A 12,740-nucleotide genomic window follows, 5' to 3' on the forward strand; every position below is an offset into this window, starting at 1 on the left:
ATGATCCAGAGAATTTTTAGGTTTTTAACAGGGCCTAATGCAGACATAGCACATGAATGGCCTACCAATGAAATCCTTGCCTGATCTAGGAATGAGCCTTCCTAGAGCCACTGGACAAATCAGTCACTAAATACCTCCCAAACCTTGGTTGACTTTATGACCAAAAGGAGGCAAAGGGGATTGTGAACAAAAAAAGAACAAAGAGCCTTGCTCACCATTCAGTTATGCAAGGCTTAAATCACAACCCACTGCAGTGGCCCACTGACAACGCCCCCTGAAAGGAATTCAGGATGAAAAACAGAATGAGGTGCTCTGTGCTTTAGATAAACAGGCCACTAGATAGTTAGATGTTTATCAGGAAGAATTTCAATGACCTCAGATTAATGCAGTTAGGAGATTGTTTCAGCAAACTGGTTAAGAGATGATGATGGTTTGGTCTAGAATGCCAGGGATGAGAAATGAAGTGAAGTGGAAAGATAATTCTAGAAATGTTTAGGAATCATGGCATAGCATGGGGACAAGAGAGATGAGTCCATAAAACTAACCAAGTCCAAACCAGGAAATGCGTGGTAGGGTATACAAAAGATTTGGGGCTTTTTTTTTTTTTTAAAGGATATGTGATGAACTAATAATGGTATCTACACTGAGGAGAGACATATTAGATTTCTTTAGTGTAAGTTCACTAAAGAAGGGTGACCTAATGCCTTAATATAAGTGAGAAAAGCTGATGGCTTAAAAGAAGGCATTTGCAGTGGCTATGGCATGAGGTGTGTGGACTTGTCATTGGCTGTGGGAGGGAAGGGAGAGGGACTGTTACAGGTGACCCTCAAGTCTTGCTGAGATATGGAGGAGGTGCAGATAGAGAGGGAAGCTGGGAGATTAATTTTTAACATGTTGAATCAGAGGTAGATTCTCTGGGAGGAAACTTCCAATAGGGAGCTGGCAACACAAGTCTGAAACTCGTGGAGAGATGGGAGTTGGAGGTAAAGATTTCAGTCATTAGCATTTTTGATATCTAGCTGACTTGGTTTTTCCCTTCTTCATTCTCTATGTGCCTGAAAGTAAGGAGGGCCTTACTTGACCCCTTGGGAGTTTATGTCCCTTCTTTTCCCCCTCCCCCATAGCTGGTGGTCAATGACTGCCTGGTGAAGGAATGGGAAAGTCCTTGCCTGAAGGGGAACAAAATCTGGGTGTAATTTACCCTCCGGAGCGGCTGGTAGATCAGGCTGCGTTTGGGACTTTGCCTGAAGGCACATGCTGGGTTTTTTGTTTGTGTTTATTTTGTTTTTGCCCTGCTTCTCCACTTCCTTACCCTTCTCTCTGAGAGCGCTGCCACAATAACTGTCTCATCTTGTCTAAGGATCTACACCTGGAGAGGCGAATTTACGACAGAAAATAATCAAGATAATGAGAGTTACTAAGGTGGCCCCAGAAAGGTGTGTAAAATAAGAAAAAGAGTTGCCTAAGACAGAATCCTAAGAGCAACTATTTACCACAAAGATGGAGAAAAACAGCCACCAGGAATGAGCCTGAAGAAAAGAGGAGACAGAAATGTGGGCTGGCAGGTGAGGTGCTGTGAGTAGAGAATGTGGTATCAGACAAGGAAACCAACAGAGAGATTCAGGTCAAGAGTATGAAATGATACAGAGAGGTCAAGTTATGTAAGGAGTGAAAAGGATCCATTAAATATAGCAACAAAGAGGACTAGACAAAGAGACAAAGACTAATGATAACATATATTCTGTTTTTTTTTAAATAAAAGGTATTTTTGAGCACCTGTTAGGGCACAGACCTGGCGCTAGTGCTGTGGTGAGGGACTGAATGGCAGTTCCTTGCCATGAAGGGGCCAGTAGCCTAATTACAGGAGTGATAAGTGTTGCAACAGTAGTAAGTGAAAGTCATAACCAGTGCAGAGTGATGCTGAAAGTTCGGCCTCTGTGCACTGGTGCCGAATCAAATCTCAGAGACAGCATTTTGGGTGAAGTAGAAAAGAATAGCTTTATTGCTTTGCCAGGCAAAGGAGGACACAGTGGCTCCTGCCCCAAAAAACTGTGTCCCTGGGAGGGGATCTGGGAGGATTTGATGCGGAGTTTTATAGCAACAGTTCAAGGGTGGGGTTGCTGATAAGATTAGGATGTGTGTAGGGCCTGCACTCCTCTAATCTGGTCTCAGGTAATATATATATTTTTAAAATTAATTAATTTATTTATTGGCTGCATTGGGTCTTCATTGCTGTGCACGGGCTTTCTCCGGTTGTGGAGAGCAGGGGCTTCTTTTGTTGCAGAGCACAGGCTCTAGGCGCACAGGCTTCAGTAGTTGTGGCACGTGGGCTCAGTAGTTGTGGCTCATGGGCTCTAGAGCCCAGGCTCAGTAGTTGTGGTGCACATGCTTAGTTGCTCCGCGCCATGTGGGATCTTCCCCCAGGCATGTGGGATCTTCCCGGATCAGGACTCGAACCCGTGTCCCCTGCATTGGCAGGCAGATTATTAACCACTGTGCCACCAGGGAAGTCCCAACAGTTAATTTCTTCATCTGTAAATTTATCTTGCACAAATGGATGGTGTAGCGAATAGATTATCCACTCACTTGTAGACTGTATTTGTGTCGGGCTCTATGTGGTTAAGTTACTGTACCTTAGGAAGACTAACTGAAAAAAGCAACAGCTAGTTGCTTTGTTCTCCTTGCCTCTAAATCTGCAGTGAAGAGTGGCTTACAATACAGACCCTGCTAAAATTCTCACAGAAATATACATACTACTGATGGATTCGGCCTTTGGGGGTGCTATGGAGATAGTCATCTCTTCATTGTTTCTTGTACGTAATTTTGTAGCAAGGGAAATCAATGACTGGGAATAGCTGTTTTAAGTATTAGAAATGTATCCCTTCCTAGTGGGACTACTGAAGTCTTGCAATTTTTATCTACAAGAGTTCTATCTTTTATTCTCATGTTGTATTTGTATGTAGTGATCATTTGCAGTGTCTTCTGTCTCTTTGCTGTTTGTCAGTTAATGCTATCACAAAAAAGGGATGGGATACATTTAGAGCAAGATTTCTTCCTTGTCTTGGCACTGACATGATTTCACCTGATTGAAGTCCAGTAGTCTAGGTAGTGATAGGGCTCTGCTTACAACTACTTTTCAAACCAACAGTCGTCCAACCCTAACTCCCTGACCCCTTCTCCTTTGTTTGCTGTTACTGCCTTTCCAGTATTAAAGCGTAAATTTTTAAAGTTGATAAAATTATGAATACTTTGCTTCCGCCTTAGCAAAGTAGAAAGTTAGAAGCTAGAAGCAATACACTGAGTGATCTCAATTTTTGTGTGATTAACTAAATCAATTGAGAAACCAAATATGCTACTGTTTAGAAATTTTTTTTTTCATTTTACAAATGAAAAATTCACTTTAAGCCACACTTTTCATTTCCTTATATTGACTTGTGTCTTCACAATGAGCTCTAGTTGTTTAAAACCTTTGGCACTGCCTTTTATTTTGGTGTAAAATTTAGTAAGGCCAATATATCTAAAAAACAGAAATTCCTTCTTCCTTTATGGACTCCAATGACAAGAAAATTAGTACTAGATCCTTTTTGCTTGATGTCAATTATTTGTGTATTTAAAAAATCCATTTCTGTGCATAAACACTTTTAATCATGGGATACTGTGACCATCTTGATTGAAAATGATCACCCTTATAGTAAGATGTCTTAATGGTATGTGAATTATCAACTACCAATTTTAATATGAAAATTGTGATTAATCTAAACCCCCAAATAATTAATTTACCCATTACCAAAATTCATCGGGCAGCTATTATGTGCCAGACACTATTCTAATTGCTAGAAATAGAGCAGTGAACAACACACAATAATTCATGCCCTTGGGGAGCTTGTGTTCTAGTTGGGAAGTATAAACAATTAACAAGAAAAAAGGTACAGTACACTATATGGTAATAGGTATTGAGGGGAAAAATAAAGCAGGGAATGGGACTAGAAATCATGTCTGAGAGAGGTGCAGTCATTGATAGAGTGGGCAGGGAAGACCACCACAATAAGGTAATATTTGAGAAAAGACTGGAGGGAGGTGAAGAAATGAGATATGATGATAACTAAGAGATGAACATTCTGGGCGGCAGAGAACAGCAAATGCAAAGTCCCTAAGCAGGAGCATGCGCCAGGAACAACAGAGGCCAGTGTGGCCAGAGGAGGGTGAGCCAGGGCACAGATTGAGGTAAGAAGGCTAATGGAGTAGGGGTAGAGATTCTCTAGGGCCTTATAAGCCATTTTTAGAATTTTGTTTTTAGTCCAGTTGAGATGGGGTGAAGCCTTCAGAAGGTTTTGAGCATAAACATGATTTGTTCTTACTGAGGTTTTAAGGGGATCATTCTGGCTGTTTGGGCTGAGGCTTGAATGAAGGGAGGCAGGGCAGAAGCAGGAGACCAGGAAGGAGGCAAGAGATGATAATCCATATGGAATTTCAGTGTCACTTTCAAAGGATTACTGTCTTAAGGAGTCCAAACATCAGAAATAACTGTCAGTTTTTCTTAAATAAGAGAAATATTTTAATTAGTACAAAAATAGATCAGGGAACGGTGCAAATATAGATTAAGCAGTTTGCTTAAAAAGTACACAGTTATTGTCTAATAATAGATCAGTATTAAAACTCAGTTGTTTCCTTTATTGGATCACACAATCATCATAACCATTTACAATTATGGGTAGTTTAAATAACTGAGATAAATACAGTAATTATGTAGGCCTCGTTACTTGAATATTTAAAAAACAATTTTCTTCCCCAGAGTTGTAAAATTCTATATTATCTTTGTTTTAATTTTACTTGTTTCATTTTTAGATTCACATAAGAATATTAAATTATTACATTATAACTTGGGACCATGTTGCTAAATATTTAAGATATATATTAAAAATCTTTAGCCGAGACCAAATTATTATTTTTTCAACTTTCTAGCCCAATTATTAATATTTAGACACCTTGTTTCTTTTCTTCATATAGTTTTTGGTATCTTTTCTTGTACACTACATTTTACACAATATTTGCTTTTTATGGTTAGGAATCAAAATATGTACAAAGTCCAATGTTGTTATAAGCATTAAAAATTGTGAACACTTTGAGAACTTTGGTAAAAACCTCAGTTATTGGCAGAATAGCATTCCCCAGATCAGGAAATAAGGGAATTAGGATTATGTGTGACGGTGGACAAATTCACTAATTAACAGCAGCCTTTGAGAGCAAGAAATAACTCCTTTCAATCTTAGATTCTCTGGACCTCCTATTTACCTTTCATCTTCCAGCTGTGAAATTTTGAATCCCTGATGTAATGCTAACGATGCAAATTAGCAATAGAATTGCAGGTTTTTAAAGTCCCCATGCTGTAAAACAAAAGGCAGTAATTTGGAAAAGACCATTCACAACTCTTTCGGTTTTGGTCTGCTTCTAAGTTTGCAATTGCATAGTTTATTAAAGACATAGGACTGGAAGGAAGGCCCACGGGTTGTTTTAGCACTCAGCAATTCTCCTATTTTAAATGTAATGGATAGTTTTTTTCTCGTATTTACTGTAAACAATGACAGATATGCTAATGAATAGCACGTGTTCTTGAACTATAAAGTGATTTTTCAGATAGCCATTTACGGAGTCTACTCAGGTGCCACAATGCCACCAGATCTTTGAGCATACAAGCAAAGCACACGCGACCTCGCCTTTTCCTTTTTCCTTTTGCAAAGCGAAAGGCACTAGACCTGTTCACGTGATGCGAGTGACGTCAGTCCCTACCAGGTCGCGTGACCGACACCCAACCTTCCCACTACCCCGCCCCCGCCGCCAGAGCAGGAAATCTCGCGAGAAACCGCCTTACTATCAGAACTCACTGAGGTTACAGGGGAGTTTATTCTGTAGGGAAGGTGTGGCCCCGTGGCGGAGTTTTTGCTTTCATTCTGTTAACGTTCATGGCCGAAGCAAAGGCCTGTGGGGATTGCCAGAGTCTGAGCAACCCAACCTAGAAAACGGCGGGGGGACGTGGAGAGTGAGGTGGCAGTCATATCAGAAGTGAAACGTGGCACGGCGGGCGTCGCCCCTCGCCGAAGACGCTGCGGGGGAGGGAGGAACCCCGCGCTGGGCGCCTAGGAGCAGGCGGCGTGGCTTCTGGTGGGTGGGCCCGAGCATCACCGGGAGGTGTGGGAGGCTGGGACCCTTCTCTGGAAACAGTCGACTACCCACATCCGGCCCCCGCTGTGTCAACACGGAGCCGCGCCCAGATGAAGCGCCAGCACCCCTCGCCCCTCCACCTAGGGCACCAAGGCTCGCGCGCCGGCGGGGGTCGGTCCCTAGAGCCCGGCGCCCCTAACCGGGCTGGGGGCCTCTGCGACCCCCGGCAGCAGCCCTCGGCAGTCCACGAGTTACCCCACATATTCCCGCTAAATCAGCCACACATTTAGGCAGGAGCCTAATTGCGGGTTTAACTAATTTTGACGTCTCGCCTCATTCACCTAAACCCTCTCCCGGCTTCTCCCCCGCACATCCTCCACCCACCTGGTCTCTCCCTAGACAGCTCTGCGCGTGTGTGAGACTCGGGGAGAGAGGAAAGGAGGAATCCACGAAGGGACAGTGTTAGAGTCGCTAGCAGGAGGTGTGGGACCAGCAAGAGGAGGCTTCGCGAGGGAGGGGGTGCTGCCAGGCGCCGGGGAGGAGGCGGAGGCCTGGGGACAGCAGACGAGGCTTCGCCCGAGCCCAGCGCTTTTTCTTCCGCCGCGCAGTCTCGGGGCGGCGTGGGCTCGTGGGGAGCGCGAGGCAGCCGAGGTGCCCGCGGTTGGGAGGCCGGCCCTGGTGCACCCCGCGCCCGCGCCTGCTGACAGCTGCAGCTGGGCTCGAGCTGTCCGCTCCCGGCTCCGCGGCCTCCGCCCCCTCGGGCTCCCTCCCCTCCGCCTCTACCCTTCCTGCTCCGGTGCGGATCGTTTCGCAACTGCTCGCCGCTCGCCCCGTACCCGGCTGTTTTTCCATTTCCCGGTCCCTCTTCTTGAGTACTTTGCCCCTGCATTTGAGGAGAGGGGCTGGAAAGGGGGCGGGTGGAACGACCGGAGGAGAAGAAGGAAGCGAGGCCCGGAGGAGGAGGAGGAGGAGGAGGATCGGCGGACCGTAGGGAGGAGACCCCACGCCACCCTTTCTGGTCATCTCCCCTCCCGCCCCGCCCCTGCGCATACGCCCTCGCCGGCGAGCTACTTTCGGACGAGGAAAGTGAGGGCGGCCCTGGGTGACAGCGCCGCGGGACTAGTCCTGGGGAAGCCGCGCGTCTGCTCGCGTCTTGTCCGCCGCGCTCCCAGCCAGGGGTACAGCCCGGACCGAGGATGGCTTCGACTACAACCTGTACCAGGTTCACGGACGAGTATCAGCTTTTCGAGGAGCTCGGAAAGTAAGCGCCTTTGCCGGGCACCCTCACGTCCCCTTTCCAGCAGAGGGCGGGTCGCGTTACCCCCGACCCACCGGCCTCCCGCGTGGGGCGAGGGAATTTGGGAGACGGGAGGAGAGGGAGGAGGGCCCCTGGCGTGTCAGCTCGGAGGAAGGTGCTGTGTTAGTAAGAGGAAGGGACAAAGAAGGGGCAAGACCTTCCACCCCGGCTGTGGCCCATTCCGATAATCCTCAGCCCACCTTCTCCCGCTCCCCCCACCTTTCTGCACCAGAGACTTGGTGGATTTACGATCCCTGCAGTTGCAGCTGTCAACCTGAGAAGTGTGCGAGCGTGTGTGTGTGTATGGAGAGGAAACAAGAACCCATGTAAAATGCAACATAGATCATGTTTTCTGTAAATAGAGATGCCTTCTGCTTCGCAGGCGTGTCGGCCGTACGACCCACGTACGGATGGGAACTCGCAGCCACAGACGGTGCCATATTTATTGATGCCGAAAGTTCAACTTGGCGTAGAGTCTATTTCGCGTCCGGTAGTTGTTCTGTCCAGGAAAAGGGCCACCCCAAGGAACTCGAACCCCTGTCCCATACCCACGATTATTCTTTGCACTAGATTACTCGCTCATCATCATCCTTCCTAGGATTTACGTGTACATCTTCGCATTCTCTGGGAGGATTTATTTATACAAGCAGCGGAAAAGCCCTTTGGTCACCGGGAGAGAGCTTCCCAAGGGTAGCCCAGCGTTGTATAAAACGACCTCTTACACCTGACTGGCAGAACTATTGTACTTGGTGATGTTAAGGAAGGGGACAGGAGACCTACTGAGAACCTGTGCAGAGAACCTAGAGGCCGAGCCGTGAACGTTAATTTATGTAGCATCAAACCCAAACCCAAATCCTCTGTCGCTAGTTTCGAACATTGCTTAAGAAAGGGGCGGGTTTATGTGTGTGGTGTTGTTTTATACAGTTGAATTAGAGGACATGTAAATATCTTTTAAATGTAATGAAAATCATATGCTTATATATTTATGTTGTCTGCTGTTAAAACATGGAGAATATGTCGGAAGAGCAGCTTAATTCAAATCTCTCCCCTCCCCCAGCCCGAAACAGGGCACAGAGAAGTCACCATAGCAGGATTTGTTAAACCCCACACAAGTGTTCCTAAGATTTATTTTAATGAAAACAATCACCATATTTACTTACTTGGAGCCACATTAATTTTATTTTTTCCTACTAAAATAAATAGGCAGCTCCTCCTCAGCTCTGCTCTTTGCAGGGTTTCTTCTCAGAGCATTTGGTGCTGTGTTAGTGTGAAGTGTAAAATGTTTTCAAGTTTCATGTGCAAACAAGAGCCGTCGTAATTGGCAGTTCTCTTCCTTTTGTTGATTAATAATGTGTGCTCCCAGTTAATGAAATCTAATTTTATTCTTCAACATTAAAGAGGGTCTCAGTTTCCAGGAAGAATGGTTCATTTTCTGGATATTTCTATATGGTATACTGCTATTTGACAGTTCACTAAATTCAATAAAAATGCTCAGATGTGTGTTTTTAATAGAATATCAGAGCTGATTATATTGATGACCTGCTAATTATTGGTTTTCAGGGGGGCATTCTCAGTGGTGAGAAGATGTATGAAAATCCCTACTGGACAAGAATATGCTGCCAAAATTATCAACACCAAAAAGCTTTCTGCTAGGGGTGGGTATTTTCAATCACATATATATGTTACTTGTGTATTTGTCATGTTGGTTGTTCGTTCTGTTGTATGTTGGTTCTGTTGTATGTAAATATGTCATTTAGTTATAATTGTAGCCTTAGGTATCATATGACATTTTGTGATTATTTCCTTCCTGAATGCCTCTTGGTCTGTACAGTTTAAAAATAAATGACCAAATACAATTGTTATTTGATAAATTGTTATTAAAATTCTATCTGTCCTGTGAGTAGTAGCATAAATAACTATTTTAAAGCAAATAAATGTCACTAAGTGCATTTTGCCTTTAGCTCCCCTGTGAAATAACTTTCAGAAAAACCCTGGAATGGAAAAATGTAAGTCTCACAACTGTCATTATTCCCTTTTGCTTTTGAGAGGAAAAATGGGTCATAACTCAGTTGAATCATATATTTCAATTGTAGTTACACTTGAACTTAATTCATCAAGGTATATTTAACAGTAATGGCGTTGGGAGGAAAATTTTATGGTTGCTATATTCTAGGAAATTCACCTTGATTTTGATGTTTCTGTGTGCAGACCTTTACTGGATCATCTGCAGTAAGGCTTCTCACTCATGTAATGTATTTTACACATGCTTTATAATGGCAAAGGTAATTCATACTCATAAAATAGCTGTTGACATAAGCAAAAAACTTGGAGGGGCCTCATTGCATTCTTTTTATTTTGTTGAACTCATGCAAAAGTACTTATACTGAAAGGGTAAGCATTCCAATTATTGTGAGCACGTGTCTAAGGTGTTTCCATGGGAATTTATGGCTTGATGAAATAAAAATGAACAAAATGCCATAGTGTAGGTCCATTACAGTGACCTGGTTTATTTTAAGTAATGAGAGAAAAAATTCCATTAGGGTTACTTTTCCTTTAACTTGTCTTCTAAAAAGTGTTGCTTTCTAGTATCCTGGTATCATTGTGTCTGTCTCTGCCATGATTTTTTTTTTTCTCTTTATTGCAGATTCTACTTTTAACGTGTACTTTAGATTTAGGTTGACATTTCAGTTTATTCATTTAAATGGGATTTTGTTGTGATTTCCTTCACCTGATTTTAATGAGTCTGAGGACGGTCTACCTGTTAAAGTAACCCACACCATAGATTCAGGACGTGAGAACTAATGAGAAGCACGTTATGCTCAATTACGTTCCCTTTCCCCACTTCGCTCTCCTCCACAGGAACATTTTTAACGGTAAAGGAGTTGCTAGACTGTAAATGACATTTTAGTGTTAAAAAGAAAAAAGAAAAAGAAAAATGAAAAAGTGTAGTCAAATTTTTTTCAATGCTTATATAATTTCTTCCTGTGTGCTAGGTACTTTTGGCAGGAGTGGGGTATCAGTTCTTTTGGAGGCGTTACAACACCTATCCCATATCTTTCAGTGGCTTTAAATTTTCTCTCAAAATAAATCAGTCTTGTGCTTCATTTTTACTAATTTCTTAGTTAGAGTCATCCCTTTTCATCTACCACAGTTCATACTACCTACACCAGGGTGGCAAATACGCCTGTCTCTGCTCACGTACATTTTATTTTACTTTCTTTTGCCTCGAATATATGGAAGATAAGTCTTCTCTAGCCTGATGGAGCTCCTTCTCCCTGCTACTCTGCTGATGTCCCTCACCTGCTCATACTCTGCTTTAGAGAACAGTCTACACCAAAGCCCCCTTGCCCCTTCTGGATTTAATGATCCTTATTGTTCAAATTACATTTAGGGAAAGTAGTTAGGGTGAAGGGCTAACATACATGCTTCTTGTTCTCCCTTTGCAGTTTTCTTTTCTTGTGACTTTGGGCAAGTTTCTTAACCTACTGAAGAATGAGGTGAAGAAGAAGCTGTGGGAACTAGATGCCCTGGATTTAAATTATGATTCCCCTACCTATTATTTGTGTGATCTTGGGCAGTTTACATATCTTCTGTGAGCCTCAGTTTTCTCATCTGTAAAATCAAATAATAATATAACCCTTTTATAGGGTTTTTGTGACAAGTAAGTGAATTAATGCAGTATAGAACAATGCCTGCTATGCAATATGCATTAAGTGAATATTAGCTGCTATTACTTCATTGGGTTGTTGTAAGGATCAAAGGAAATTATTTGTATGACAGAACTTGAAAATCATAAATCCAGTGGCAGCCTTGATTTAGCTGTGAGAACCCAGTTTGAATCTTGGTTCTACTATTTAGTGTACTTAGTATGTAGATTTGGTTCGGTCACTTAACTTTTCTTGATCTCAGGTGATTCTTCAGTAAAATGGGGGAAAAAAAATCCCTATATGGTATAACGGGTTGTTTTGAGGATTCAGTGAATTTTATGAGAAATACTTCTTAAAAAGTGCAAAGTGCTGTGTCAATTTTACTTATTACTGCTCACCTATAAAATACTATCGTACCTTTCCTTCAAAATGTTCAATTTATTTTATATTGTCACACCAGTTAGAGTTTGTAGAATATTTATACCTTTGAATGTATACATTTGTTAAACCTATACTGATAGTAAGCTATAAACTCTTAATGGAAGAATACCATGCTTTCACTTTTTAGTATCACATTCTACAGCATTGAGGACATAGTAGGAGAGGCTCAGTACAGAGTGACTCGTATCACATGTGGCTATTAAATGGTGTGTAAAGGAGTTAGATACCTAGTTCATTCCTAAGAACAAGCAAATACTGGATGTAAAGAAGTCTGTAAGGTAGTATACTAAGAGCACGTGCTTAAAAATATGAATTCTCCTTTCAAAGCACTCCCTTCCCAGAAGATAATGATCCTAAAAAACTTCTTTTGCAGAAAAAAATTTAAAGTAATTTCCCTAAAGGGAAATGTAGAATGAAATGCAAAACAGCATTTTTTCACCTCAAGGTAATGACTTTTTTTTTTTTTGGTTGCATATGGCAGTTTTTGTGGATCATGTAACTTTTTGTGCAAATTTTTGTTTGTATTATTAGAAATGCCATACCTCTGTAAATAAAAGTTTTAAGCCTATTTGTTTTAAAGACCAAGCAGGTCCTTCAACTCCATTAAATGATGTTCTTTAAGTGTAACATTACAACTGAAAAAGAAAGGCCATTGTCAGTACATCTAAGACCATGAGGGAATTGCCAAAACTTTGGCTACATTCCTGCACAAATTTGCACCTCCAACTATACTGTCACCCATGCATTTTTCTGTGCCTAGATTTTAATGGATTTCCAGCAGACAGTTTCAGTTGCATTTCCTCTCAGCTGTTAGTCACACACAGCATATTTGGGAGACTCAGAGTCTGTTGAAGAATTTCTTTCCTTTTGCGTTAACACGTGCATGCAAAGAGCATTCATACTCTTTGCATGCACTCTTCATACATTCATACAGTACTGGTCAGATAGATAAGTACATTCATATATAATTTGGCTTGTTTTTAAAATAAAAAATGGTGTAGAAATGTTTCAGTCATCTGATATTTTATATGTAATTTCTGTCCTCTAAAAATTTTTTTGTTAGCTAGGAATAGAAGGCGTGCTTAGTAAATGGTGGATAGTGATAATAGAATTTTCTCATATTATTACCATGAGAAGTAGAAAGTATATCATTTTGATAAATTAGGTTAGTACTTAACAAATGCTAATTAGCCCTT

General features: G+C 42.2%; 1 protein-coding gene across 4 annotated transcripts in view; it reads left to right on the top strand.

Moving 5' to 3' along the window:
* The first annotated feature begins 6,950 nt into the window (after positions 1 to 6,950).
* Positions 6,951 to 12,740, top strand: part of CAMK2D (calcium/calmodulin dependent protein kinase II delta) — a 290,301-nt gene continuing 284,511 nt past the window's right edge. Inside the window, exons 1-2 of one of the 4 annotated variants that reach the window (XM_061192041.1) lie at positions 6,951 to 7,420; positions 9,017 to 9,111. In XM_061192041.1, coding sequence (XP_061048024.1) covers positions 7,356 to 7,420; positions 9,017 to 9,111 — 160 coding nt within the window. In that variant the 5' untranslated portion in view covers positions 6,951 to 7,355. The remainder of the gene's footprint in view (positions 7,421 to 9,016; positions 9,112 to 12,740) is intronic. The other 3 variants (XM_061192038.1, XM_061192040.1, XM_061192039.1) reach the window with 3 other exon arrangements.

This window comes from Eubalaena glacialis, chromosome 5 (assembly GCF_028564815.1).
Source record: "Eubalaena glacialis isolate mEubGla1 chromosome 5, mEubGla1.1.hap2.+ XY, whole genome shotgun sequence".
NCBI lineage: Eukaryota > Metazoa > Chordata > Mammalia > Artiodactyla > Balaenidae > Eubalaena > Eubalaena glacialis.